The 27504-nt window shown below is 45.8% G+C and overlaps 1 protein-coding gene across 1 annotated transcript; it reads right to left on the bottom strand.

Moving 5' to 3' along the window:
- Positions 1-310: 310 nt before the first annotated feature.
- si:dkey-89b17.4 (zinc finger protein 646) lies at positions 311-27029 on the bottom strand. Its single transcript, XM_005469154.4, has 5 exons — positions 26527-27029; positions 13204-15998; positions 11558-12667; positions 9697-10559; positions 311-3077 (listed from the first exon to the last, which is right to left on the bottom strand). Exons 2-5 carry the CDS (start codon positions 15777-15779, stop codon positions 2653-2655), a joined length of 4974 nt encoding a protein of 1657 aa, XP_005469211.1. The 5' UTR covers positions 15780-15998; positions 26527-27029; the 3' UTR covers positions 311-2652.
- Positions 27030-27504: the final 475 nt, after the last annotated feature.

The following is a 27504-nucleotide window of genomic DNA, read 5'->3' as shown; positions in this document are numbered from 1 at the left end:
TTGATTTTGCCACCCTAAGAAATTTCTCTAGATCCACCCCTGACGTCTTTGACAACAGGGCACGCCCAAAACATATACATATGACAGGGGTACAGCCCCTCGGCAGGCTTCTAGACGCTGACCAATCCGCTTTATCAAACGAGTGGAAGAAGTGGCAACAAACAGAAAAGTCTAAATCTAAACAAGTAATTAATCACACTGATACTTGGGTTGAACCAACCTGATCTCATGTATTCGCACGGCTCTCTGAGGTTACAGCAGCATGTTATTTCACGTCCCTCGAACATCAGAAAACGGGAGTTCCACAAGGTTCAGTTTTGGGTCCACTATGCTTTAATTAGACATGAACGAGTTACCAGACAGCTGTAAAGACAGAGCGTCAACTGTGAATGTAAAACTGTAAAAACCATGAATAATACAGCACTAACGGGAGGAAATAAACACAGAGATGAGCAGGAAGTCCCTAAAGAATCAGCTACAAACGCATCACATCAGTACCGTTCTCCATCTTAGTTTGTGTCTCACAGTCACAGGCTTGTGGTCCAAAGTCCAGTTAGTCCGACTGATGAAGACGAGGGTGAATTGTTGTCTCTGCTCGTCTGTTTTTTCAGTGATTTTCCTCAGAGTCAAAACTGTGCGGCTCCCGACACGAGCTTCGTCCACAGAGGAAACCCACAGTAGCGTCCAGCCTCTGATGGACGGTGTAAAGGGAAACATTTCTGCATTTCATCAGTTTTTCTCAGATTTATCACAGAAAAAACCTCAAAATCCAGACGGCGAGGAGATAAATGAACCGATATAATCTCCCAAATTACTCTCCAGATTATCACACAGCATGACGTAATTTATTTCTCTAATAGTAATCACCTAAGTACCTATCAGAGCTTTAATTTACACACCAGAGCTCATCTACAAACATCTAAACCTTAACAGTTACTCGATGTTATAATTACAAAGAAAAAAATAGAAAACTTCACATCATTATCAGAAACAAATCATTATTATTATTACAAGATCGATTTTCTCCTTTGAAGTGACAGCACTGGGCCTCCATATTTAACTGGATATTATTTTGGGGACCAGGTGAGGAGGAAGGTGAACAGAGGCCTCCAGAAAGTTCACAAACCACACATCAGATTTCAACCTCCCCTCGGGGGAACAGCAACAGCTAAGGAAGATGATGCGTTTTCATCCTCAGCAATAATCAGAAACACTGAGAACATTTTTTAAAAAGACCCACAATCCACATGGTGTCTGCTGCCGAGCAGCCAGAACATGCCATCCATCAGAGAGGTCTGTCTGAGGCGGTGTCAAAGACCTGAGCACCGTTAGTATCGCTGGGGAGGAATTCGAGTTCCCACCAGGAGCAAAAGTCCGGAGAGGTCATCGTCACACAGCAAACCTGAACACCAGCTGTGAGGGTTTCAGTTTCCTCTGACTTGCATAAATCTGCTGCAGTTGGTGAACATGATGAAATATTCTATCAAAGAAACGCTGGAAATGCTAAACATTTAGTTTTACACCTCCTGGGCAAAGCAGGTGACCTGCAGTTCCTCTAACATCCACTAGAGACAATAAAACAGCTGCATGGCTCCAGTTTTATGTGGCCTTCTATGTATGGGGGCGTGGCCTTTTTGACTGAAAGGTGGATGGTGACACAGGCGGCTGTGGCTGCTAGCTGTCTGTGAGGCTTCAGACCAATAAAATGCCTGCTGCTAAGAGACGGTCTGAGGAGGCGGGGCAAGAGTTTAGGTGCACAGTGAAATCTGAGGTTGTTCACTGGATGTTACTGAGCACTGGTTAGCAGGTAACTCAGTCTGTGCGACGCTCCCAAACAGTCTGTAATAACAACCTAGCTGTTATTCAAATATGACCACTTTAAACCCAACATGGCACCAACACCAAGGGTTCAAATATTCAGAAACCAACGGACGACATCCATCGTTTATACACTGGCTAAAATATAAAGATCATCAGATTGGCTGATAACTACACAAACTACAGGCCGCTGCTTAAACTCAGCCACTTCAAATGTCATCAGGTTGTTAAAAGATCATTATGAATCATCGTCACCACCATATTTACGGCTTGGCCGAGCCACGTCGTCCATCCGCCACAGGACATCTGTGTCTAGCTAATCTAAGCTGAACCTCAGCCTCATCAGGTAGTTTTGGTGCCCTAATCTCACCAAACAGGAACTGAAAAAATCAAAACCGGACGTAAACCAAAAGTCTGACACGGTTAGTCCAGCCAATGAATGAGCATCAAGCTCTCCATTAGTTTAATGTAAGGATAACAGCCTGCTGAGGCAGCTAACAGGTACACGAGGATCTCTGCTGATTCGCCCTCTGAACTGTCACATCACAAATGAAGCACTTTGGATTTGGGGAAACTTTCCTGAATGTGGATCTTAGTTCAGATTTCAGCCTGAAGGATTAAATTACGGTCATATTGTTTGTTACGCCCCTAGCAAGCCCCTAATCTCCTCAATGTGTTCAGCTGGTGCTAATTGGCCACACCTAGTATGGTGTGGTATTCGTCGCCTTTTTTATGTTGCGGCTTTTGAGCAGGGTCGTAACATGTTGGAGGAGACGATGCGGTCCGGGTCTGTCAGACTGGACGAGCTCGGAGGAGAATCGCGAGGCCGGATGGTCAGAAAGGTCTGGAGGAGACGGCAAGGAAGGCCGAAGACCGGCTTCTGGACAGCAGTGGGCTCTTCCAGTGCACCTTCATGTGGTGCCTCAGGTTGGACTTGGAGGAGAAGCGTTTGTCGCACTGCTGGCAGGAGAACGGCTTCTCCTTGGTGTGGATGCGGCGGTGGCAGATGAGTGCCGTGGAAACCCTGAAGGACTTGCCGCAGTCAGGGCAGTGGTAGCGTTTGGGCTCAGTGTGGATGCGCCGGTGGTTCTTCAGGGACATCAGGTTGGGGAACTCCTTCTGGCACGAGCTGCAGAAGTAGGTCCCGGTCTTGTGGCTGTTCTTGTGGTTGAGCAGGGAGCTGGCGTGGCGGTACGAGCGACCGCACTGGCCGCAGACGAAGCTCCTGGAGCTGCTGCTCGAAACCACCGGTCTCAGATCTGGGAGGAGAGAAACACGAAGGTTTCAGTTCAGAGTAACCCACAAAGGGTCTGTCGGCTCTGAAGCTCACTGTCAGATCAGCCAATCACAGAGTCGGAATATTATGTTGTCACTCCAATTTTCCATGCAGGAAAAGCTGGAAAACACCCCCAAAGTCTCCAAACTTCTCTCTGGAAATCTGAAACGAGTAGCTCGAGTGTGCCCTTTATCAAGTCACAGTGACGAGAACGACCTGCCACCGAATACGAAGCAAAGCTGGAGGGTTTATTTTAGGGAGTGTGCTGTGCAATCATCCCGAGCTTCATTCAGGTAACACTGATGGGAAATATCTGAACAGTAACACCTGTGTTACACCTGTCACGTACTGCCTGCAGCTCCTGTGATTGGCTGCTTCCGTACCTCTTGTCTGCTCAGCCCCACTGTCAGAGCCACACGTGACTGCCGACAGCAGTGTGAGCCACGTGAACACATATATGGGTTATATATGGATCCAGTGCAGGACCATAATGAACGGCATCACGTGCACCCACTTTGGATTCTGACGATCGTGAGATTTTTTTAAAAAAAGGAATTAAAGTCACAGGATGTGGAGAGTTTCATTATAAACTGATAAACTACAAACGTGTCACACGACAACGTGTCCGATAAACGCTAAAACACTATGATTACGTTATGTTTTTTAGTGTGAATTAAAGATCAGACTGTCATCAACAACAGACTGCAGAAAAGAAACACATGAATTAAATCCTCAGAGAAACATCGGAAAATTACAAATCATTTCATTTAACAAACATCATAATTACTGGTGCCTTAAATCAGGGGTGTCCAACTCCAGGCATCGAGGGTCGATGTGCTCAGGTTTTAGACGTGTCCTTGATCCACACAGATGATTTACATGTGTTGAAGTTCTCCAGAGGCCTGTTAATGAACTCATTTGATTCAGGGTGATATCTAAAATCTGTAGGACACCGGCCCTGGAGTTCCCCACCCCTGCCTTAAAACAAAAAACCCATTTATATGTCAGCGACTCGATCATCTTTTAACCGAAGATTAAAGTTGTATGTTTGCTCTTATTATGAACTAATGATAACTTAATGATAACACCTTCGGCTGTGTTCTGGGGGAGAAAAGTGTCCAAAGATCCAAAATCATCAGTGATGACACAGAAAAACCTTACAAAGTTTCTGTCACACATTTCATATGGGAACTCTGTGCTGTCAGCTTTTATATTAACAACATAGTGATGCTGAATTATTATTGTGACTCAGTGTAACTTATAAATAGTAATTAAAAACATGTAATAATGAGTAAACATCATTTATGGGATAAAAACTGCAGTTTTTCCTTCAGTGAGTGAAACATGAATTTTTATTACCGTACTATCTACACTATAAGGCGCACTTAAAATCCTTTATTTTCTAAAAAATCGACAGTGTGCCTTAATATCCGGTGTGCCTTATAATCCGGTGTGACTTATGTATGATATCTGGTTGTGCTTACTGACCTTGAACTGATTTTATGTGGTACACGGCACTCAAAAATCTGTCAAAAATGTTTTACTCCGACTTTGCTAAGCTACGAAGCCGCACTGCTTGATGGATTGTCGGAGCATTACGGCTGCCGTAGTCAGGAGCCTCACGGAGTAATCTGGGTCCTAAACTCCGTCCGCTTCAGGTCCCAAAGTCAAACGAACACTGCAGCATCACTGAGAGTTAAAATCTGTCTAAATCCTTTCATCTGTAATAAAATGATCAGCGTTGCTGCTTTACCAGGTGTAACAATTAAGTTTAACATCCAGGCATCCATGAAAACAGGATTTATTACATTTAATGGAGTTAGAAGTTAGCAGGAAGTTAGCTCGCTAGCTTCCACCTAAACATGATATAGCATGTTCTGACTGAGAGATTTCTGAAAAATTCAAAGGTACAGCTCTGCTATCACTTCCAACATAAATGAAGACAGAAAACTAAACAGCAGTGACGTTTGTAGGGTTACTGAAGTTGGGCTAGCTGGTATATGCCTATGTTAGCACAACATAAACACAGTGAAGCTGGAGGATGAATGCTAACTTTTTCCCACTCGATAAAAGTTAACGTGAGGGTTCCCGATGGTTAGGGACAAATGCAATCGCATGGCAGGATGCTGTAAACGGACCAAACTTCAGTCAGGAGAACAACTGAGATAATCCATCCACAATATGAGGTTAGTCATTAATATACTGCAACAACATGGGAATAGAGCAGCTGCCAGAGAATTCAACAATAATGAATCAATGGTAGGAAAGTGGAGGAAGCAAGAAGAATGAGTTGAGTAAAGACTGACTTATCTGACTGTTTTGTTTCACTTAATGCGCCTTATAATCCGGTGCGCTTTATGGTCCAAAAAATACGGTAATAGCAGCTGTGTGTGTGTCACAAACATTAGACTCATACAGTTGTGTGAAAACGACTTTACTTCACTGACGCTGTAAAGACCTTTAGACCGTCTGCACTCTGATACTAAAAGCTGGAGATGCATTCCAGACGTTCTGCACCAACTTCCTGCCGACACCAGCGAAGGTGCCGGGCGAGACGCCGATCTGGACGGAGTGAAAACACCGAGTGTCACTGTGTTTTTCAGCTATTTATTTTCAGTACTCAGCAGTAGGGTTATAGTTTATGGACAAGATCTTCTGTTACGAAATGAATTATCAAAACATAGTTTATAAAAGTGTATAGTAAGCATTACATATATATGCATGGAAACCAAAAGTTAGAACTCAAACAAAAGAAAAAAAGGGGTGGGGGCGGGGGGTAGTAGTTGTTCCAAACCAGTCCTCTTCTTCTTCTTCTCTACAAACTAGTTGAAATGCAGGCAGGAAGTGTGACACAGAGAAGAGCAGGCATGGTGAGGACAACCAGACGGAGGATGGACATTTATTACTTCTGTGTTCTAGATCACACGGACTCCTACAGCACTTGACGGTCACTGCACGGCTTCACTTTTAACTTTTCTTTTTTAAACTAGCACCAGTGCTGAAAACACACACACACACACACACACACACACACGCTTCCCAAACAATTAAATAAAAAGGAACAAAACACCAATAAATACAGGAGGTTACCATAAAGAGGAACAGAAAGGTCGGCGAGCACACCGAGGCGTCCCTTTCAGTCTGATTTGATGAAGAGGAGGAGGAGATAAATATGGAAGAAGAGAGGGATGAACGAGCGTCACATCATCACTCGTGAAAGAAGGCAAGAAGAGCGTCTTCGGCGTGTTTCAGGTCCTCAGTGGAGTCAACAGAGAGGGGCATTGTGGGTAAAAGGAGGGCGGGGGTGTTTACATCAACACAGCTCTAAACTCACATCCTAAACACTAGCGCTGTCCATTACAAGTGTTAATAATAATAATAATAATAATCATATAAATAAATGCATTACTACATGATAGGTCATCTTTTTCCTTCTTGCAGAAACGTCGAGTTCGTACAGCCGCTCGCCTCCCGCCGCTCAGGCCTCGCCTTTTTGTTTTATCAGTCTTATCAGGGCTGGAGAGAGGGGGGAGGGGAGGGGTCACTTCCTGTTCATACGTGTGGACGCAAGCGCGAGAGCGGACAGTTCAAGGCGGAGCTGCTGGTTTCCTGAAAGCTTTTTACACTGCAGTTACACCTACTGAACACCAGGGGGCAGCGGGCTTTGTTTTCACTGCAAACAGCTAAGAGGTCTGAGTGTTGTCATGGAGATTGATCACAGGGGTTTGTTTTCCCTCGTGTCTTTTTTTAATGAAAGTTGAAGGATTTTTATTGGTTTTTGCTGAGATTTCCACTTCCTGTGACTCTGGCAGGACACGGGGTCCTGTCTGCGGCAAGGACGCAATAAAAGCTGCTTGTAGCTTCTGGGTTTAAAAACGTGCCTTAAAACTGCACTCTACGTAATGACCACCAGGAGGCGACACCTGCAGACACCAATAAAACATTCTTCTTTCCTCATCAAACGCCTTCGGGTCAGATGGAGGCGTGGCGGCAAGAGAACGGGAGACATCACACCGGCTACGCTTGCTTCTGGCTCGTGACGCTGTGACATCACACTCACAAAAATATGTTTTACTACAAGAACTGTAAAAATGGAAGTGAATCTACTGTCTTGAGGATTTCTACCTAAAACCACACGAGTGCTTTTCAGCTCCACAGTCTCATTTATTCTGGAAGAGCTCGAGAGCGCCCCCGTGAGACAGGAAGTCCATGGGTTTGTTGGGTTAATGCCATCTGTTAAAAACAAATCCTTCTGGGGCTGAAACTACGGAAGAGGATTAGGGCCACTGGGAAAAAAAAAAAAGTGGCCACATCTTTTTTTTCTTCTTTTCCAGAAAAAAGTCAGTATGCTGAGATTAAAGTCAGAATTCTGACTTTTTTCTCAGAATTCAGGAAAAGAAGAAAAAAAAAGACGTGCCCACTTTTTTTTTTTTTCCAGTGGCCCTAATCCTCTTCCGTGTGAAACAGAGCGGACCTCGTGAACACGATTATTTAACATTAACTCGACTTAACCTGAGACAAAACGAGAGTTTAGCACGCAGCAGAATGATCATCGTGCTTCCATAATTGCCAAATTCTAATTTCATTCATTTGTGTTCACTGAACTGTTTTTCGAGGCCATGCCATTACACCATCGTCGCCAAGCTTAGTCCAGCTGTGGGTAAAACAGCTGGATTCAGTTTCACTCCCTGACACGTTTATTTTAGCGTCCGTCGTGAGGTCGAGGGCCGTTTGGAAGCTCCGAGTCTTTTGCTCACTTTGAACTGTTCGACGCATTCATCCACCAAAACTTTTTGTTTTTCCTGCACTGAAAATGAAACGACGCCTAAAACGAGAAATAAGGGAAGCAGCCGTCATTCCTGCTGATGTTCCTGAGTGTTTCCTCCAACCTCCTCCTTCAGGAAGTCTCTGATCTATAAATCTGTAGAAGGAGCTCAAGCAAAGGAAGCAAACGTTTTAAAATACTGACAGTTAATTAACCTTTAATATTTAACAGTGAAAGGATAATAAACGATGTGTAGTGATCAGCTGTGTGTAGACCAACGTTCTTATGCAATGACATGGCGGCACCGTTAACCTTTGTTATATCATTTTTGTTAAACTACGCTAACTTTTTAACGGTTCGTGAGGCTGACATGGAGGCAGACGAGACCCAAACTATAACCGAAACATAACGTATTACTCTCGACTTTGTGCAAATGTCTGAATACATTCAGTTAGTTTGGTGGACTTGGACTTACTCCGTGTTGTTTTATACTTTGATCAGGTTGTTTCCTGTTAGTGTCATGCTGTCTGCTGATTGGTGAGGAAACGTGATGAAAGGAGGCGATTCTCTCTTTTCTTTTTTGTTGCTTCAAAGAGGTGAAATTAAATCAGGACACTTAGCTGTATGTACAGTTTCCTAAATGAAAGCTCGGACCAACCCATGAACATCCCCGTTTAAATAAAGTTTAAATAATATAAAAAATAGATATAAAATCAGACTGAGGTATGAACTCTGCTGGTGTGATAAGACGGAGGCCTGAGGAAAAATATTTAAACGCCAATCAGCTGATGATCAGATTAAAAGAAGGAGTCTTGTGATTCTTCATCTTACGCAGACGCCCTGTCGCTGCCCGTTAGTGGGCGGTGAAATGGTCCACACCCACTCCAACAGTCATTTTCACATGAGAACGTTTGGTTTGAACATATGACATATGCTCACAGCTTTAGCGTGTTCACAAACAGGACGCGCTACAGGAAGTCTGAAAACCCTCTTTTTAAAAACTGATCACGTCTTTAATCAAACTTCAGGTGCTACGGGAGAAAGGCAATTTTAAACCGCACGCGAGACGCAGCGGTCTCTCAGCTCCGGGTCCACACGTGTGAACAAAAAGTCAGGAAGTGGTCACCGCTGCAACACACAAGAAGACACGCACACATACACACACACACACTTAAAGCAGTCCCTCTGAGTCCAAAGTGTCCATGTTCAGTCCTAAAAGTTCCCACAAGTCATTGCTGCCTCCAGGCCAAAAGGATAAAGGTAAGAAACACAAATCTGGCCTGCACGCTGGTGATCAAAACAGTCCCTCCAGACCAGATTAAAAACACTGTGACGAAAACCACGGGAAGAAAATGTCCTCTAAACACCATCGGAAACAGGACCAATCAGACTCTCGCGCTCCATCTTGGCACTCAGAGCCCCCAAGAGTCGCCACAACGAGACCACAAGTCTTCGAGAAGCAGTCTGGGTGCAGCTTGATGGCTGCAGCCTCGTGGGGCGCCAGTCCATGGCAGGGAAACATCACAAGGCAACATGCAGCAGGGAGTCAGTCCAGTCTGCCTGTCAGTCAGCGTGCGGGGCAGCATAGCGCTCTATGAGGGTGTGTGTGTGTCTGTGTGTGCGTGCGTGTGTGTGGGGCGTCACGTCATCACAGTCTGTCCTCCACACACACCACAGCCACACATGGTCAATGAGGAAGGCTACGTTACATTTTTGGCACCTCCACAATCTTCGGCATGTGACCCCCACCCCCCACCCCACTAACACCATCATCATCATCAACACCACCTCCCCCACCCTCACCCTGCAGCTTATATGAAGGGGCCGCCAGGCATACCCAGGAAGTTGGGCGCTCCCATGGACATGGGTGGAGGCGCCGATGAGCCGCTCCAGTGCACCTTCATGTGGTGCCTCAGGTTGGACTTGGAGGAGAAGCGTTTGTCGCACTGCTGGCAGGAGAATGGCTTCTCCTTGGTGTGGATGCGGCGGTGGCAGATGAGCTGGGTGGACACCCTGAAGGACTTGCCGCAGTCGGGGCACTGGTAGCGTTTGGGCTCAGTATGAATGCGCCGGTGGTTCTTCAGGGACATCAGGTTGGGGAACTCCTTCTGGCACGAGCTGCAGAAGTAGGTCCCGGTTTTGTGGCTGTTCTTGTGGTTGAGCAGGGAGCTGGCGTGGCGGTACGAGCGACCGCACTGGTCACAGACATGGGACTTGACGACCTCGCTGTTGCTCCCTTGGCTGCGGGCTTTGGCCACGCTGCTGGGATTGAGTCCTTGCTCTTGCATCAGGGTGAGGTCCAGGCCTGACCCCCAGCCCAGGTCCTGGGAGCCCCCTGGGCGGGGCTGCTGGGTTCTGGGCTGGCGGGGCTGCGGTGTCTGGCCATGAGTGATCTCCATGTGGAGCCTGAAGCTAGCCTGCGTGGGAAAGGCTCGCTGGCAGGACCGGCAGGTCAGCTCCCGCTGCTTCTGGTGGACACGCCGGTGGTTGTAGAGCTGGGAGGAAACTCGAAAGGCCTTTCCGCAGTCATGGCATCGGTGGCGCCGCGTCTCAGAGTGGATACGACGATGGTTCTTCAGGGCAAGCAGGTTGGAGTAGGTCTTGAGGCACACGGCGCAGTGGTAGATGCCGACAGTATGGGTGTTTTTGTGGTTGAGGAGGGAGCTGGCATGGCGGTAGGAACGGCCGCACTGATCACATCTGTGCAGGGACAAACAAAGAAGAAGAGGGGTGGAGGAGAGAGGAAGGAGATTAGCAACGGAACATGGATGTCCGGTTTCAATGCTGTAGCCAAATTCATCTGGGTACCACTTTTTCTGGAGAAGTATTTCAAGTATTTTTACTAGTCATCATCTAAGATGTTGCACATACAGGTATATGATCTGAAATCCGGCTCAAAGCTTTCAAAGAAGTCTACAAAGTGGTGTACCATTAATTATTTCTACACAGGTCATAGGGGAGAGGACTGCTGGGTGGGTGGGTGAGAGAGGGAGGGACATGGGAGAAACTATGGAGAAACAAGTGTAGGGAACTGGAAGGTATCTGCTGCTCCCTGCACTGCACAAATAAAACAACCTTCTGTCTCAGCCTTCTTTGGATACTGAATGTAGTGATGAGAAACCATCAAACATGCTCAAAGAACCACTACCATGTATCAAGACTCCTGTAGGTGTTAAGACTGGTGACCTGTGGACATGTGCAGTGCAGCTAGCTCCAAATACTTTCTAATCTTCCCTTTCAGAACATCAAAATGCAACAGCCCCATCACATAACTGCAATTTCTTATCTATTAGCTAACCAGTGTCAGAATAAACACAAAGACTGCAATCAAAATCAGAACAGAAGCAAGGAACACACAACATCAACACTTCAATATGCTGCACACAAAATACTACTTAAAGAGTTCGAAGAAAACAAAGCATGTAAACAGTACATCTGAACATGACATGTTTGACTGAGGCTAGCCTAAAAAAGTATGATATATGCTAACTGTAAGCAAACGGGGTTGACTTATCTGGTCTCTCCACTAATTCAATTTGTCCAAACTTCAGAAAAATCCGAATTCCGGCACGCGTATGGTCCCAAGGAAGCCGGATTGGAGATCATATACCTGTAATAGACATGTAGAGACCTAAATTTATCTTCACTATTTGTTTGTTTCAACTTCGAAGAATCACAAACAACTGACGAGAACTCACGTGTACCGACACTCTTCGCCCTCTCCCGTGGGTGCAGTGGCCTTCCTCCTGACTTCCATGCCTACCTGGTTGTCCCCGCAGCGGTGCCTGGCCAGACCGGACCTCCCCTGGAAGCTCTTCCCACAGGTGGGGCAGCCAAAGGGGGTGGCGCCTTCCTCGTGGACTTTCTGGTGGTTGCGGAGGAACCGGGCCAGTCGGAAGGCTTTCCCACATGTGTGGCAGATGTGCTTCTTCCGCTGTGTGTGGATGCGCATGTGGTTGCGTAGTGCCATGTAGTTGGTATAGGGCTTGTCGCAGAAGTTGCACCTGAAGTTTCCGGTCTTGTGGGTGTGCTTGTGGTTCAACAGGGAGCTGGCGTGTTTGTAGGCGCAGCTGCATAGGTCGCAGGCATAGGGCCTCTCGTCAGAGTCCATGTCTACCGAGTTCTTCTCGGTACTGATGGTTGTCGAGGTGTTAGTGGAGGACGATGAAGGCAGGTGCTGGGCTGGACAGTCATGAGCCGCAAGCTCGTCAGCTGTGGCAAAGCCTTCGCAGCAGCCGTCGCACTCGAAATCCATCTGAGCGCCAGGGCCTTGTGGGCCTTTGCACAGGCCAGCTGTAGTGTGAGTAGCGAGCTGCCTTTGGGTGCGGAAGCCCTTGCCGCACTCTTGGCAGTTGTGCTTCTTTTGGGCAAAGTGGAGACGAAGGTGGTTTTTCATTGCCAGCCTGTTCGGATATGTAGAGTTGCAAACATTGCAGTGGTACTCTCCAATTTTGTGAAGGTTCTTGTGATTGGCCAGGCTGCCCGCATGGCGGTAAGTCTTCCCACATTCTTCGCAGGCAAACGGCCGCCGTGCACTTTCGGCAGGATCAAACTTCTGGGGTCTGGAAGTACCGGCTGACGAGTAGGGCTTTTTGAACCCTTGGTGGCTGTATTTGACCCCCATCACCTGGCCCTTCGATGGCTCCCCTCTCATAGTCTGCATTTGAGATGGGTCAGGCTGCTGGAAGCGGGAACCGTTTGGGCCAGTCCGAACAAGGCCTTTGGCTCGGTGTTCTTCATGGAGACGGAGATGGTTGATCAATTGCTTTTGGATCTTGAAGGCTTTGCCACATTCTTCACACTTGTGCCTGTAGCAAAAATAGGCAAAGGTAAAGAAAAAAACAAAAAACAGCAAAATCTCTTTCAGTACATTTCAAAAGCAAAATTACACTTTGTAAGGATTTCTAGGGTGGCCTAAGTCAGATTCTTAATAAGGTTAGCAGTTCTCAGTAGTTTTACTAGGCTCGGACACCCTACCTACTTTGGCAACAATTCACCTGTACTTCAAAGTTTAGATAAAAACCAATGAAAATGTTATGCAGAAATCTTACCAACTAAACTCAAAAAACTCTACGCACTTTGACACAATGAGATCTTTATCAGCCAAACAGTTATAATTTGTCACATGCCTCAAATTGGTGCTCAGTACCTATAACTATAAAATAGCTACAAACTTTACATAAAAAATAAACAAAACGTTATTAACGTCTTTACTTTATTTACAAAGCAAGAGTAACATGATAATTTTGGATTTGACCTCCAGTAGGCACTACCATTAACTGTTTCTAATGTTAACTTTCTAAAGAATTTGTTGAGAGACAATTGAAACTGGCAGAAGGCCTACCTCTTTAAGTCAAAGTGGGTCCTTTGGTGATTCTTGAGCGCCAGCAGGTTGTAGTAACGTTTTTGGCACACAAGGCAACGGAAAACACCGGTCTTGTGGGACTTCTTGTGGTTAAGGAGAGAGCATGGATGTCTGTATCCTCGCCCACATTGGTCACACTTGTGGGGCTTGTCACTCTGATCAACCATTGGCCTACGTCCATCTGCGCCAACGTCACAACTTCTTCCAGCGACACCACCGCCAACGCCGTCTCCTCCAGACATCCCTTTGGCTCCATTTAGGCCGGGCTTGTTCATCGAGTTACCTCGATTCTTCCCAGGGCACAGGTGGGTGATCAGGTGGTGGCGATCGGCGAAAAACATGCCACAGTCAACACAAATGTGGCTCCGGCCATCCATCTTTTCGTTGCCATTGGCTGAACTCCCTGCAATACCCTGTTGCTGACCATCTGGCCTTTGGGGCCCATGGATTAACTGATGATTCAGGAGATCCTGCTTTCTGGCAAAAGTCTGGCCACAGGTAGAGCAGATCATCCTCCAGTCCTGCTGCAGATTGGAGGGTCCTGGCCCTGTGGGGTTGTTGGCATGACTACGCAGGTGACTTCTGAGAGCTCTCAGACTAGCATAGTGGTTGCCACAAACTGAGCACTGATACACCTCTCCATCATCATCGTCATCTTTGTCATTGCTTCCCATTCTCTTGCCTCCACTTTGAGGATACTGTCGTTGACTGCCGCCTTCTTTCAGGCTGCTGGAGCTTCCAGCAGGCAGCGAGGTTCCACTGGAGCTATGGTAGTTCATATTCCCCATAAAACCATTGGACATATTGGCCTGCTGCTGCTGCTGGCCACGGCGGGGACACATGTGCGACTTGATGCCAGACACATCGCCATACATCTCACCGCAGTCGGCACATACGTGTCTGTCAGCTTGCCGGTGAGCAGAGCTGCTCTGAGAGAGTGAGCTGCCATCAAAGCGATCATGGAACTCAAGAGAGTCTAGCCCACTGCTGTGGCCTCCATCTGGTACAAAGTGGGCAGCTTCGCCGAGATTTCCTGGCAGGGAGATTGGAGTGGTGGCACCACTACCTTCCTGGACGTAGCTCTGCTGCGAGTCCAGAGTCAGGGGCTCTGGGGATAGCCAGTCATTGCTGTCATTGTTAATAGGCTGATTGGAAGGACGACCCTTGTGGCTTCGTAGGTGGCTATGTAGTGCTGCCAGGTGAGGGTACTGCTTACAGCAGATGGTGCACTGGTAGTGGCCCGTTTGGTGGCAGCGTTTGTGGTTGACCAGGCTCCCTGCATGCCGGTAACTTTTGCCACACTCCCCACATTTAAAGCGCCGCTCTTCATCATCTGGAGAATTAGCCTGGGGCACACGACCTCCTGACGGGGAGGCCACTGAGCTCTGGGATCCGGAACTTAGAGTCTCCGAGTTGAGGATGGAGCTGTCCTGACTATGGGAGGGAGGGTGGGGATCATGAGTTAGATAATGGACTTTCAGTGTCTCCAGATCTGGGTGTCCTGCGCCACAGTATGCACATGTATAGATGGGGTTGTTGACTGGAGGGCCCATAATGGGGTCATAGGGGCCCCTCTTCTCAGTCGGCACAGGTGGCAGAGGCAGAGGCAGAGGGTCCCCCAGCGCCGGCGTGTATGCCGGGGATCGAACAGCACTCAGATTATGAGGCATGATTCCTGGAAAACTCCGTGGCAGGCTGAGGGTGGGTGAAGCAGTGTTGTGCAGCAGGATGTGTTCTTGGAAATCTGCCTTATTTGGCAGTGCTACCTGGCAGAGGTGGCAGAAACACGCGGTGGTGTCTTCACTTTGAGATGACTGGGTGCCAGTGCTGCGCTCCGAGTCGTGGAGGCTGCTGCTGCTACTGCTGCTGCTCACCATTGAGGCCCCAGGGGTCTTGAACTTCGAGTGAGTTCTCTCGTGGCTGTTTAAGGCAGCCAGGTTGCCAAATTGTTTGAAACACACAGAGCACTTAAAAGTTCCTTGTTGGTGACACTTCTTGTGGTTCACCAGGCTACCGTGGTGCCGGTAAGTTCTGTCACACTGATCACACTTGAAAGGTCTGTCCCAAGCGTCGTCGGATTCAGGGGAGCCTTTTTTTGCGTGTTCGTCTGTCTCGTGGCTTTGCAGGACACTATGTCCCATACCACTATTGTTCAAATGGGAGCGCCCAAACCCGTCCGAGAGGTCCTGGGTGAGACCGTAGTCCCTCTCGTCGTGGCCGGCTTCTTCGGGCACTTCCTCACTCTCTTCCTCTGTGTGTGCACTACTAGGGGATAGAGTATGGATCCGTAAGTGATTTTTCAAAGCTACTGCGTTGGGTAGCGTACGTGTACAAACAGGACACTGGAATGAGCCAACTTCGTGAGATTTTTTATGATTGGCTAGACTAGCTGCGTGTTTATAAATTCGTCCACACTGTTCACACTCAAAACGACCGGTCTCTTCTTGCTGATAATGTGCTTTCATATGTTCTAGAAGACTTGGAGTACTCGGGCAAACCATATCACATTCTTTACAGGGGAAACCCTTGGCACGACTCATATCATGCATTGCCATAGTACTCTAAAGCAAATCGGTTGGAGGGAATCACGGTTCACAACAGAGCAATGAACTGTGATGTTGAGGAGGTGGGGGAGGAAACGGTAGGGCTTAGCTCTTTAGCTGGGGGCAGCAGTGGAGGCCATTTTCTCCCTAGGAGCCGTCAGCGCAGGTCAATCAAGACCCACCCCAGGAGGTGGCGGGCCTGCGGGGGTCACACCGGCCAATGAGGTATCACTGTGGAGAAACAAAAGAAGAAAAAAAACAAAACAGGTTACTCAAAGACCTACTTATCTTTTTTTTTTTTTTTTTAAACCTCGAAGTTCAGTCCAGATCCCTCAGTTTAAGCTTCAGCTATTTGCTAGTGATTATAACAGAATCTCAAAATGATTGTAGGGCTTTCCTGAATATCCCAAAGATCATTTAATATAAATAGTTTGGTCCTAGGTTCTGTTATCATTTTAATTTTCTTTATTATGTTGCAGTTGCACAAGCATCAGCTGTAAAGTGTCAGACCAAACATTTCAAATTAGTTTAACCCTTTAAGACCTACCATAGAACCAAGTCCGCCAGAGCTTATATTATATTTTTATATGCTGTAGTGCCAATTTTGGGAGCATTTCAAGTTGCTATACATCAATACAACCATTATAGCCCACATTTTAATAATATGTATGCATTAAGTCCATTGTAATTACATAAATTGCAAAAAAAGTGCAATAAACTACAAAAAAATTAAAAATCGTTTTTGTTTTTTTTAACATATATTTCTAGTTAGAGAAATTTAAGAGGCTTATCCCTCAAAACTGTAAATACAAAAAAGTTGCACAAAATAGTTTCCCACCACAGGAAATTTATTTTGAGTGTCTTCATAGTTTTATTTTTGAAATACACCAATTTTTATATACTGCAGAAAAAACGAAAATAAATATTATAATGCAAATTTGCAAAAAAGCAGCATATGCATCAAAATAAACTATTTCCAGCAGTGCAATTTGAGTTCTAAGCATCCCAGAAACGACACAGAAAGTCATAAAGTCAAAGATAACTTTTAAAAACACCAGTATAGGCTCTGAGGTCCTGATAGTAAAAAAAAATACATTTCCGCGAAAATGACGTCACTTCCGGTTTCTGGCAGGTAATGGCGGACATGCGAAAGTTCGCGCTGACGTCTATTCCAACGTAGGAAGTGTTTTGCGAACAGCTGATCGGATCGGCAAAGCGTGTTTCTGGAATATTATGTTTTTGTTGCTGCAAGCACTTTTTATGCAGTTTTTGCAAAGCTATATGTGGAAGGAAACTGTGACCTAGGACAAGCTAATGGCACAAGATGTAAGTACAACTCCTCCAGTTTCATATGCAAAAAAAATTATTGCTCTAGCTTACGTGGTTTCAGAGCTACCGGGATTTAAAAATAGTTACGCAAAAAGGAGCGTGCCCGCTCCGACCGGTTTAAAAGGGTTAACTGGAAGACTCTAGAAACAAAATATTATTTTTGATTATACTAATAAATTACCATTAAATGGATGTAACTTCTTTGTCAGAAAAAAATAAGGCAGTGGGTAACTGCTTTAAATCTTCATGTTATTTGAAGGCCATCAGACAGCGATACCTGTGGTTGCAAAAACATTTCCCATCTTATAGAAACTAATTTTTTAGCTGATCTCTAAAAATGTCTTGTAGAGTTCATGGACTCAGTTGTTGGAGATCAGTGATCTCTACAACTGACCACCGAAAACCCACCGAAAACCCCAAAAACCTGACAGAAAATGGTCACATCGGATTAGAGCGACCCGAGAAACGCCTCAAATTATCCTTGAACCAAAGAACAGGGTTCAGTTTAAGACTCCACACATGGGCACACTTTTGTTTACAGTTTAAATAGCCTCACTCTCTCACCCTCCCCCGTCCACGGTCAGGTAAACCCAGCAGCCCGATCCAGTCCTAGTCACCACAGCAGGGTGAGAGCAGAAAACCACCTGATCTGCACGATGACAAAGATAACGGAGCAGCAGGCCAAACTTTAGGAAACACGTGAGGTGTAATTCAACCTACTGATTTATTTGAATGTGACAACTTGTTAAAACTTGTGTATCCCCTCCAACGTGTCAGGCCACGCAACTCCATTTATATTTTAAGAGAAATATTCCGAACTATTTTGATATTTAAAACATCAATTTCCACAAGATTGAAAAAAGTCCTGCTTTTCCGTGTCAGTAAAAGTTGGATCACTTTTATGTTCTGAGAAGGGAAAAAATGTAAAAGATTATTTTTCACTCATTAGATACAACAGTTTGATTCAAATCTGCCTCGATCAAATAATTTGTGTTTTCTGTAAGGACCCCGGTGGGATGCAGTCTAACCGATCAGAGACTGAAGCTCTAAAGTCCAGGTTAGTTGGACTTTACATTAGAGATGGACCGATCCGATATTACGTATCGGTATCGGTCCGATACGGACCTAAATTACTGGATCGGATATCGGCGAAAAATAAAAAAATGTAATCCAATCCATTAAATATCAAAAAAGCACCTCACAAAACTTGCGACACGGCGTAACTCGGCTCATAACCGTAGCACGTCGGAGCAGTGTGCGTCACATGATAGAGTGGCTGTGTGTATTTGTAGCCTCGCTACCAAACCAGCATTTCATCTCCGAGGAAGTTATCCCAGAGAGAAGTAAAGCAAGTGTGTAAGTTCATCTCTGAATGTTTGTAAAGCGTTCCCACGTTAAGCTTAACAACCGATATATGGAGCGACTGCCTCTCTCTCCCTCTCTCCTGCTGCTACTTCAATCATGAAACTGATCAATGATCAGCTGATCGGCTTTTCTGTCGCGAGTCCGTCTCTCTTCTTTGTTTTTGGCCCACTTTGCACCAGAAAGAGGAAACCAGCGGCTGAACAACAGCAGCACGTTTAAGCTTGATAAGCTGTTGTTAGAATGTATTTAATATTACTTTCTACACCAGGATCCTTTTCTACGTAGCTGACGGCTGGTAACTGTGCAGGGGCGGATCTAGCAAAGTGTAGCCAGGGGGGCCGATAGGGCATGAACAGGGAAAAGGGGGCACAAAGACATACTTTTCTTTCTTATTCTCATTTAAAATGTCTAGCTTTTAATAAATAATTATCTGAATCTTACACCCAAAGTTTTAATCTGATGTAAAATGTATAGAAGTCCATTACTGTATATAGTAACTGTTAAGTCTAATATACCCTAGTAAGCTATAGTACTTTATCCTTTGGGAAGGTTCCATCTGTGCAGTCTGCAATTCTGTTGAAGAAAGATGTTGAATCTATTTAATTATTCTTGAAAAATAATTTGTTTCTGTGCATTTTTTTTTCACCCTGCATCAAATTAAAGTTGATTACATCGATTAAGCATCATGAGGTGGAGGGTGGGGGGTGGTTCCTTATTTTTTTTGCTGGGAGTTTGCAACCCTATTAGTTAGGTTGCTTAATATTTCTGCTAAGTACTCTTTAAAATACCAGAATAGGGAGGATGGAGCAGGTTTAAGTTAGGTAAGGTTTATTAGATTGATCAGTGTTGCTGAACTATGAAATATTTTGGGTGCAGTGTATTTTTTACATACAGGTATAACAGAATAGCTTTAGTGTTGTTGTTTATTTAAACTTGAGTATTAACTTATACAAAATGCAGCAAGATATTAAAAAAAACAGTTTTATTGATTAAAAAACACACTATATCGGATTCATATCGGTATTGGCAGATATCCAAATTTATGATATCGGTATCGGTATCTGACATAAAAAAGTGGTATCATGCCATCTCTACTTTACATGTATGACTGAAAAACCAGAATATCAGTGATGCAGGACCTGATCCGCCTCACTGTGCATTGCACCACCTATAAAACTACAAACGGGACCCCTGCATTGAGCACAACGTGAGTAAATACCCACAAATTATCACGTCGTTTGGATTAAATTCAGACCCATCATGCAGGAGAAGGAGTGAATTTTGTGAATTATGGATGGATGGATGGCAGCATAGCGCTCACTCAATGCTTCTTTGGCCAAGCGAGTGAGAAGAAAATGAGACACTTAAAGAGGACAGGCTCAGCCAGTTAAAGACAAGAAAGCAGTCCAAGCGGACGCGCTGATGCTGCTGATGAATCGGTCCTGTTTGGGTTTGCTGGGACTGAAAATGCTCCAAAGCCGGTTTATTTTATGATTCCAGGAGCAGTTTCTGTGTTTCTGCTGGTTGTGGAGGCGTGAGATTCAGGTTTGTCCAGACATCACGTGACAGTGAGCACTGCACCTGTCAGCGAGTTTCACTGGGAAATATTCACAGTCAGAGAATTCCCTTATTTTCCAGATTAAAGAAGCACAAGTGGAGGAAATGTCGGTCAGCTTGGCCTTCAGGTGTCGCGTTTTGTTCCACCAACAGCTCAAACATCCTCACTCTACAAAAGCCATAGCTCCACTTTTACCTCAGAAACTGCTGAAATTTAACTACAGCTCGTTAAAATGTGCTCTCTAAAACCACAATTCGCAGAATTATACAAAATTATATCTCAAAAAACTGATTGTCACATTCAGCCACAGCAAGTCGCAAAACAGTTTAAAATGCTTGTGATTATTTTTCTGAGTGAGAAATTTGGTGGAACTGATCGGGGATCAGTTCAACAGATCCTTCAGTGGGATTAAAGTGTCTGCGTCCTTTTTAACAGGCTCATATGTAATCTGTAATCTGTGGCAGATTACAGCAGCCGTTCGTGTTCATCTCATTACACACGGCTGGGTTCAAACACTGGCTCGAGGCCCGCTCAAAGACTTTCCAGGTTTCTCTTGATAACACAGATCCCTATAAAACTCCAACACAAGCTCATCTCTGCAGGTTCAAACACCCAGCCTCGGCCAGTGTTTGGTTTAAACATCGTTCATAACGTCAACGACGTCAATAACCGAGTACATAAACAAATCTGAACATCATGAATCACAGCAGAGACGCACAGATTTAGATTTTCTACAACTAATGCCTCAGAGAATTATTATTTTTTTAATAGTGAAAACTTAAAATATTGTTTATTACCTTTTCTGAGGGAGTTAAAGAACTTAAAATCGTTTAAAATAAAAGTCCTCCAAAGCCACAGTCCAAACATCGTCCCGTGTGCAGGACTTTATGAAAAGGAAATATATACATAAACCTACACAGTTTGTGTATCAAGCTGTTAACATGGGGGTCAATGGGTACGGACTCACTGCTGCCTCTCCTGGATGTTAGAGGAACTGAAGCGTTTAGAACACAAAGGGTCTCATGGGCAGATTTTCTGACGGCATTACAACTCAACCAGCCTTTGCTTACGATCTGGTTTTATAGAACAGCCAACAACACGACTGATCTGAGATTTCAGCTTAATTTAAATGTGAGCAAACTGAAAGGCCGAAGCCTCCTGTTAGACATAGTGATGGACCGCAGACCTGGGTCCTACGTAAACATCACCACCTCGGCTTCAAACTGCCGACTGTGATGCAGCAGCAGACAGTATAAATCTTAAAGCTTAACTTTATGGACCACAGCTCAGGTGTTTCGTGAAGAAGGAAACACCCAGATTTGTGTTAAATAACATATCACAGTTATGTGTGTAGTCTCCACTGGAGAATCTCTACGAGCAGGAAAGGCCTGGAGTATAGATGTTGGCTAACGGGAAAAGAGCCTGTTTTAACTTCAGCGTTGACAAGAAGGAGGACGGAATGGTTTACAAGCCATCACGGGCGATAGCGTCAGCACTACGAGGACACAACCTGGTCGTCAGGTGGGACTTAAGGTCTCGGGTTTGTGTTTATGTTCTCTTTGGCTGAACAGAGAGAGGAATTATGGGAATTCAGCTAAACACACTTGCTCTAAAACCCAACAGCACTCAGTCAGCAGCGAATATATCAGCGGTGAGGCTAAACCACAGGACTGATCAGAGACAAATATTCCCAATCAACCACAGATGTTTGATCAGTGCATGTCTCATTAAAGGTGAGCTACCTGTGAGAGGACAGAGGTCACCCGGGTTTCAAATGTGGTGCTGCAGGTTGGAGCTTTACGTGTCTGTGATTTAGTCGACATTTTGTTGGATGTTTGTTAAATATAAAACATGAGCATGAAAACCTGAACTGAGCAGCACAAATCGGTCCAGGAACTAAATTAAAACGATTCAAGAGGAAGCAGCGACGGATTGTCTGCACAACAAAAACACGCCAATCTCCACACAAAAATATTTACCGTCGTACCATTAACACCCCAGTCGTTTCATTAATGAGCAATTAACAGATTCACCGGTAATGAGCGAGAAACAGAAGAACAAAGAAAGAAAGAAAGAAGCAGGAAACGAGGTGAGACACGAGGGGAGGCGTGGGGGAGGGGAAGGAATGAAGGAAGGGGAAAAACAGAAAGGGGGGAAAAGGGGGGTTGGGGTGGGGGCTGCAGTGGAAAATAAAGGTGTGGAGGAGGGTTTGATTGGCAGGAGAGGTAACCTGAGGAAGAGGAGGGGAGGTGCTGACGAGCTGCAGTCTGACAGGCAGGAAGGCAGCGAGGAAAATAAACAGCAGCAGGAGCGAGTGAAGGATGTGAGGGGAAAACTTCCTCTATGTCTCCCTGCAGAGCTTCTACCTGCAGATCCCCCCGCCTCAGCCCACAGGCGGCACGATGCATTCACCAGCGGGGACACAAAAACCAGATCAGTGCCTTTTCCTGCACATGACCCACCATCGCCTCAGAGCAGGCGAGTGCTGTGTTTATCAGAGCTGCGGTGCATCAACATGTTCAGCTGACTTTGTTATCTTTACCATCATTTTTGATTATTATGAAGCTTTTCGTTTGTGAACTTGGGCACTTTTCTGTTTTTTGCTTCTAGTTTTTTCTCCTTGTAGTTCCTCTGGGGTCCAGCAGAGGCAGCAGTGACTCAGTCCCCATAGAAGTTAAAACTGTACAGCAGAATATGACATGTTTACGGCAGGATAAAGACGACAGCAGTAGTTGCTAATAAAGTTTGGCATATCTGTAAGGACCATTTACTGATGAGTCATTACTCAAGAAAAAAAAACAGCTGAAAAAAAGTTGACTTTTTAAACGTATTTTTCAGACTCTCAGTAGGAAACGGAGCATCTGACACTGCATCGCTGATGATTTACTGTCCACTCTGCACGTGTGAGGAAGTAAAACACATGACCGACGTGTAAAGGAGAGATGGACTTGTTACCAGCCACGTGTTTAAAGCCAGCCTGCCCGTTACTTCCTGTCATGCGTCTCCTGTTCCACTGGTGGATGTCCATTTTAAACACAGCCAAGTTTCTAATAATGAGCCCACTGTATGTACAGTAATCCCTTAGAGCCCCAAGTTCAGGCTGCAGACTGACTGACACTCAGTTTATCACAGTTTTTTTTACGCTATTGCATCTCTACGAGATCACAGAGCTGTCCAGCTGGGACAGCCAATCAGAAGATGTGGACATATTTCTATTATTATTATTTTTTTAAACCTAATGAGGCCAAAATTTGCTTTCTAGCAATCAGTGAAAAATCCCCCAGCTGATTTACATTAAGACTTTTGTTGTACAAATTTAATAAATCTTTTATTCTAATATGGCAGCGAGACATTTTCCCTGCCTAAATATGTGCTGGTTAGGATTAAAGCAGACACCTGAGCGTGTTTTGTTACTTTCATGTAAAGGAAACGATCGAGGAGAAGATAAGACATTAAAGTGTGAAGCCTCCCAGTGTGCTGTGTTAAACAGGGACTCTGTGAATCGTGCTACTGTAGCAGAGTCCAGGAATAAACGGAAACAAGCAGGTTGCCCTTAAATGCCAAGGTTACGTTCAGACCGACACTGCAACGGGTTCTAATGATGGAGAGGAGGAGCGGGGGGAGTAAACAGGGAGGAGGTGCTGCATTCGGCCAGATGTTTGATGTGAGGACAAAGAAAGCCAACGGCAGCAGCAGAGGCGACAGGAGACGCCACCGGCGAGGGAAACACAGGCCAGCCGTGATTTCATTACAGAGTAATCCAGCATTTATTTCCTCGCTGTTCAGTCACACAGACCGCAGATAAAAGTGCTGCAAATGTATTTCTCCTTTACAAACATGAACAAATCACACACTCCATTTAAATATCAGTGATTCGACTCTCAAACGCTCACAGCTGGAGTGCTCATGTTTTATCGGCTGCGGCTGAGCGTCGAGGCCGATCTGAAACACGAAGACGGACCTGAAATTTAAACCTTCTCGTTAGCGCTCTGCCATCAGCCACAGGTAGGCGCGCAGCTCTCGAGCACATTTTCACCTGGATTCACTCACATGACTCAAACAGCTGAAGTGTGTGCGGTCGACGGTGGATCTCAGATCCTCACTGAGCTTCAGTGTTTCTCCAACTTAAAGGAGACACTGGAATATTTCTGTAATACACTCAGACCACGTCAAACTGCGTATGATCGAGAATAAATTATTTCAGAATATCTGCATTTTATTTTTTTAATGCATTCCGCACATTTACCTCTGAGTACTTTGCAGAATAATCAGAGGACAAATTTACAGAGACCACACTGAAAATAATCACATTTAATCAAATTCCTGTAGAAAAAGCCAAATTCTGACTCTCTGCTGCTTTTGTCTCATACATGATCAATAAAGTGAATATTTGGAGGCTAAAGTCAAAGAAATTGATTTGAACACTTTCAGCTTTGAGGTTTTTTTTTTTTGGTTTGTTTTTTTTTTAAAATGAAGTAACAAAGAATAACCTACCTACCTAATGAGAATAACGGCTAATACAGTCCTGATATTTGACCATGTGGCTTATCTTACAGTATTCAGATTTGCATATTATTAAATAGTTAAACACTGATTAGAGCTCAATTACTCAAATAAAAGAAAAATCAGCAATTATTTTTACAATGCATCACTTCCTTTTTCAGACAAAAAGACTGTTTTTCTCTCGTACACGATCAATAAAGTGAATTTATGGAGGACCAAGTCAAGCAATCTGCTTCAAATCCTTTCAGTTCAACAACATCCAATTAAAAGGAAGAAACTAAATAACTAAACTGTATAAGAAAGAGAGAGACAGTTATTTGAGATTTTAGTGTCCACATTTAATTTTCCTGCTTTTCCCTTTGCGTCTCTGAACTTTTAGTTGAACCAAAGATTTCACCTCCATCCCACGAACATCACAGCTTTAGAAACTTGTGTTTTCATGTTACAGCAAATCAAAAGCAAAAATGTCTTAGGAAAACTAAACCCTTCCCCTGCCCGAGTAACTCAACATTTCCTATTCAGTTTTGTTTCCCCTGTGTTCGTAAGAAAAGAACAAACTCATTTTCTTCATGTTAAAACAGAAAATATCTGAATAATGAGACAAACAAGAGTTTAAAATTATACCTGACACTCAAGCTCATAGTGTTTTTCTACACATGGATTCATGTGTCACACAGAGTGGACAGAAGCTCCACCCAACTTTGTATCATAACTAAATGTTTGTGTAGTTACACACCTCTCCACTAAAAGTAAAATAAACAACTGAATTTTTGTGGGCCACCCCCCTTCCCCAGTTAATACAACTAAATAAATAAATAAATAAATAAATAAACTCAACGCCCATCTGGCGTTTCACCCTTGAAGGATTACTCTGAACTGCAACACATTGTTAACACTTAACAGAGCCGCTTTCTGGCTGGGCTCCCGTTATTAAACCACGCTGGGAGCCCACGGACGGACCCGAGGCTGCTCACAGAGACGTCCACGGCGATGTGGGTCAGGTTTTCCACACGAAGAGTCTCATTCACACTGGGATGTGATCGGGCCCGAGAGCAGCAGCCAATCAGCAGCCTGTCACTTTTTCCTTCCATCATGTAAACAAACCGCCCTGCTTCGTTAAACTACCGCAGGATCAAAAGAGCCGCTGCGCTCCCTCCCGCCGCGGTGTTCCCCGCTCCTCTCTGCCCGGCGAAGGCAGGTCTGCCTCCAATGTGCGCAGCGGGGCTCCCTGACCTTGGCCTGTCTCCTCTCGGTCGGGATTTGCTGGGACAAAGCGGGGCATCTTCTCCTCGACACTCGGCCGACATTTCCTCCTCCAGACCCCCGCTTTCCGCCGCTGGAGGAGGACTGGGTGAGCGGTGGGGGAGACGCCTGTGGCTGTTTTCCGACATGATGCTCCCAGCAGAGCTGGGAGATCACCGGCAGCCATCAGCCCACTTTCACTGAGACCCCATCTCACTCGGAAAATGGCTTTCGAGCAGCGAGCCATTTTCCCCCAGCTAGCGGGGGTTAGCTCGCCTTTTAGCCCCGCAAACGAGCCCACTGGTGGTCTCCAGCTGCGGGCCGAGCGGAGTTCACTGAGCGAAACACGACGCAGATTGACGGCGGAGTGAGTCCCGGCCGTCTCCGTCTTTGTATAAGACGCATTTTGTGGAGAAGAGGCGCTGAAAGCACGCGCACGCACACACGCACATACGGCCGAGCTAACGCTAGCGTTAGCGCGCGGCTAGCCCGTTAGCAACCCCCCGCTCTGACAGAAAGGGGGTATAACGGAAGTTCAACACAAGAAAAGCACAAACAGACACAAAAACACCGTGGCCGGGCCGCACACGCCACCGCACTTTACTCACAAGCGAGGAGAAGCTGCAGGAACTCGCAGGGGTTAGCGTCCCAGCTAGCCTTAGCAACCCCAGGCTAGTCCGGAGCGACACAAAGATCTCAACACACCGCGGCCCCCTTTGATGGAAAACCGCGTTTTCGAGGCGTTTCGCAGCGCACACTTACCCCTCAAATGGCCTCTGCGCCCGCAGGGTGAACGATGCACGGCGCGGAGATGCAAAATGGGCCACTTTCACGGATTAGGCATGATTATTTTTCCTCCCCTGCTCATCACCGACTTTTGGTTGTTGGCTCGGTCCCCCTGCCGCCGCTTCAGCAGCGTACTTCCTGCCGCTGCTAGCCGAGCGCAGCGCCGCGCGGTCGCACGCGCGTCATCACACGCACAGTGAAGTCCTCCCGCCGCTGTAGCGGCACGGCGCGCTGGCGGCGCCGGGCTCTCAGGGCTCGGACTCAGCGGTGTCCATTTTGGCGCAGACACACCGACCGCAGCTCGGCCCGTCAGGGAAAAACAGAACCGAGCCGAGGGACCCCTTCAGGCGCTCACACCTTGGGCCCTGCAGTCACCTCTGTGTCGGTCCCCATTAATCAGCCTCCGATTATTATCCCACTCAGCGCGTGCACCGATCACACAGGTGAAGGTGAGGCCGGTCTGCATGACGCACAGACTCGTGCTCAGGACTGGGAAGTCTGCAGTGTGACCATTAAACACTGACCTGTGCTGTCCTGTCCCCGCAGCAGGTTCACACACACCTGAAATATGCTACACTCTGCATCCTTCTTCTTGTATCATAACGGTAACTTTGGGACTTTTACACACTGTAGTGTTACGTTCCCCTAAGGGGTCTAGACGGTGAGGGGGAAGTAACAAAAAGTGTCCGGGTCAGAAAAAGGAGACAAGCAGGCAAAAGGGTTCAATTAAAGAGTTTTATTAAAGTTTCTATTAATACTAACTAAAAGAGACGGACAAGCCACTATTACCATTTAAAGAAACAAAAGAAAAACCCAAGCGTTGGTCGATGAACTGAAAGGTAAGTCCAAAAAAAAAAGAGCAGCTCACTAGCTGCAAACACACCAAACGCACCGCTCAGTAGCTGTAACCATTCACATGGCACTCTGGCCCAGAGCTCACCTGTCCCTGGGCTT

This window comes from Oreochromis niloticus, linkage group LG4, assembly GCF_001858045.2.
Source record: "Oreochromis niloticus isolate F11D_XX linkage group LG4, O_niloticus_UMD_NMBU, whole genome shotgun sequence".
In the NCBI taxonomy this organism is placed as follows: domain Eukaryota; kingdom Metazoa; phylum Chordata; class Actinopteri; order Cichliformes; family Cichlidae; genus Oreochromis; species Oreochromis niloticus.
This window is presented reverse-complemented; position numbering and strand designations above follow the sequence as displayed.

What these genes read in the sequence shown, in the direction of transcription:
- si:dkey-89b17.4 (XM_005469154.4), bottom strand. Translation starts at nt 15,779, where the DNA reads ATGGCAATGCATGATATGAGTCGTGCCAAGGGTTTCCCCTGTAAAGAA. An exon ending in ACCCACTTTGACTTAAAGAG is followed by an intron (nt 12,668 to 13,203) that starts GTAGGCCTTCTG and finishes TTTTTGCTACAG; the next exon opens with GCACAAGTGTGAAGAATGTG. An exon ending in GGCGAAGAGTGTCGGTACAC is followed by an intron (nt 10,560 to 11,557) that starts GTGAGTTCTCGT and finishes GTCCCTGCACAG; the next exon opens with ATGTGATCAGTGCGGCCGTT.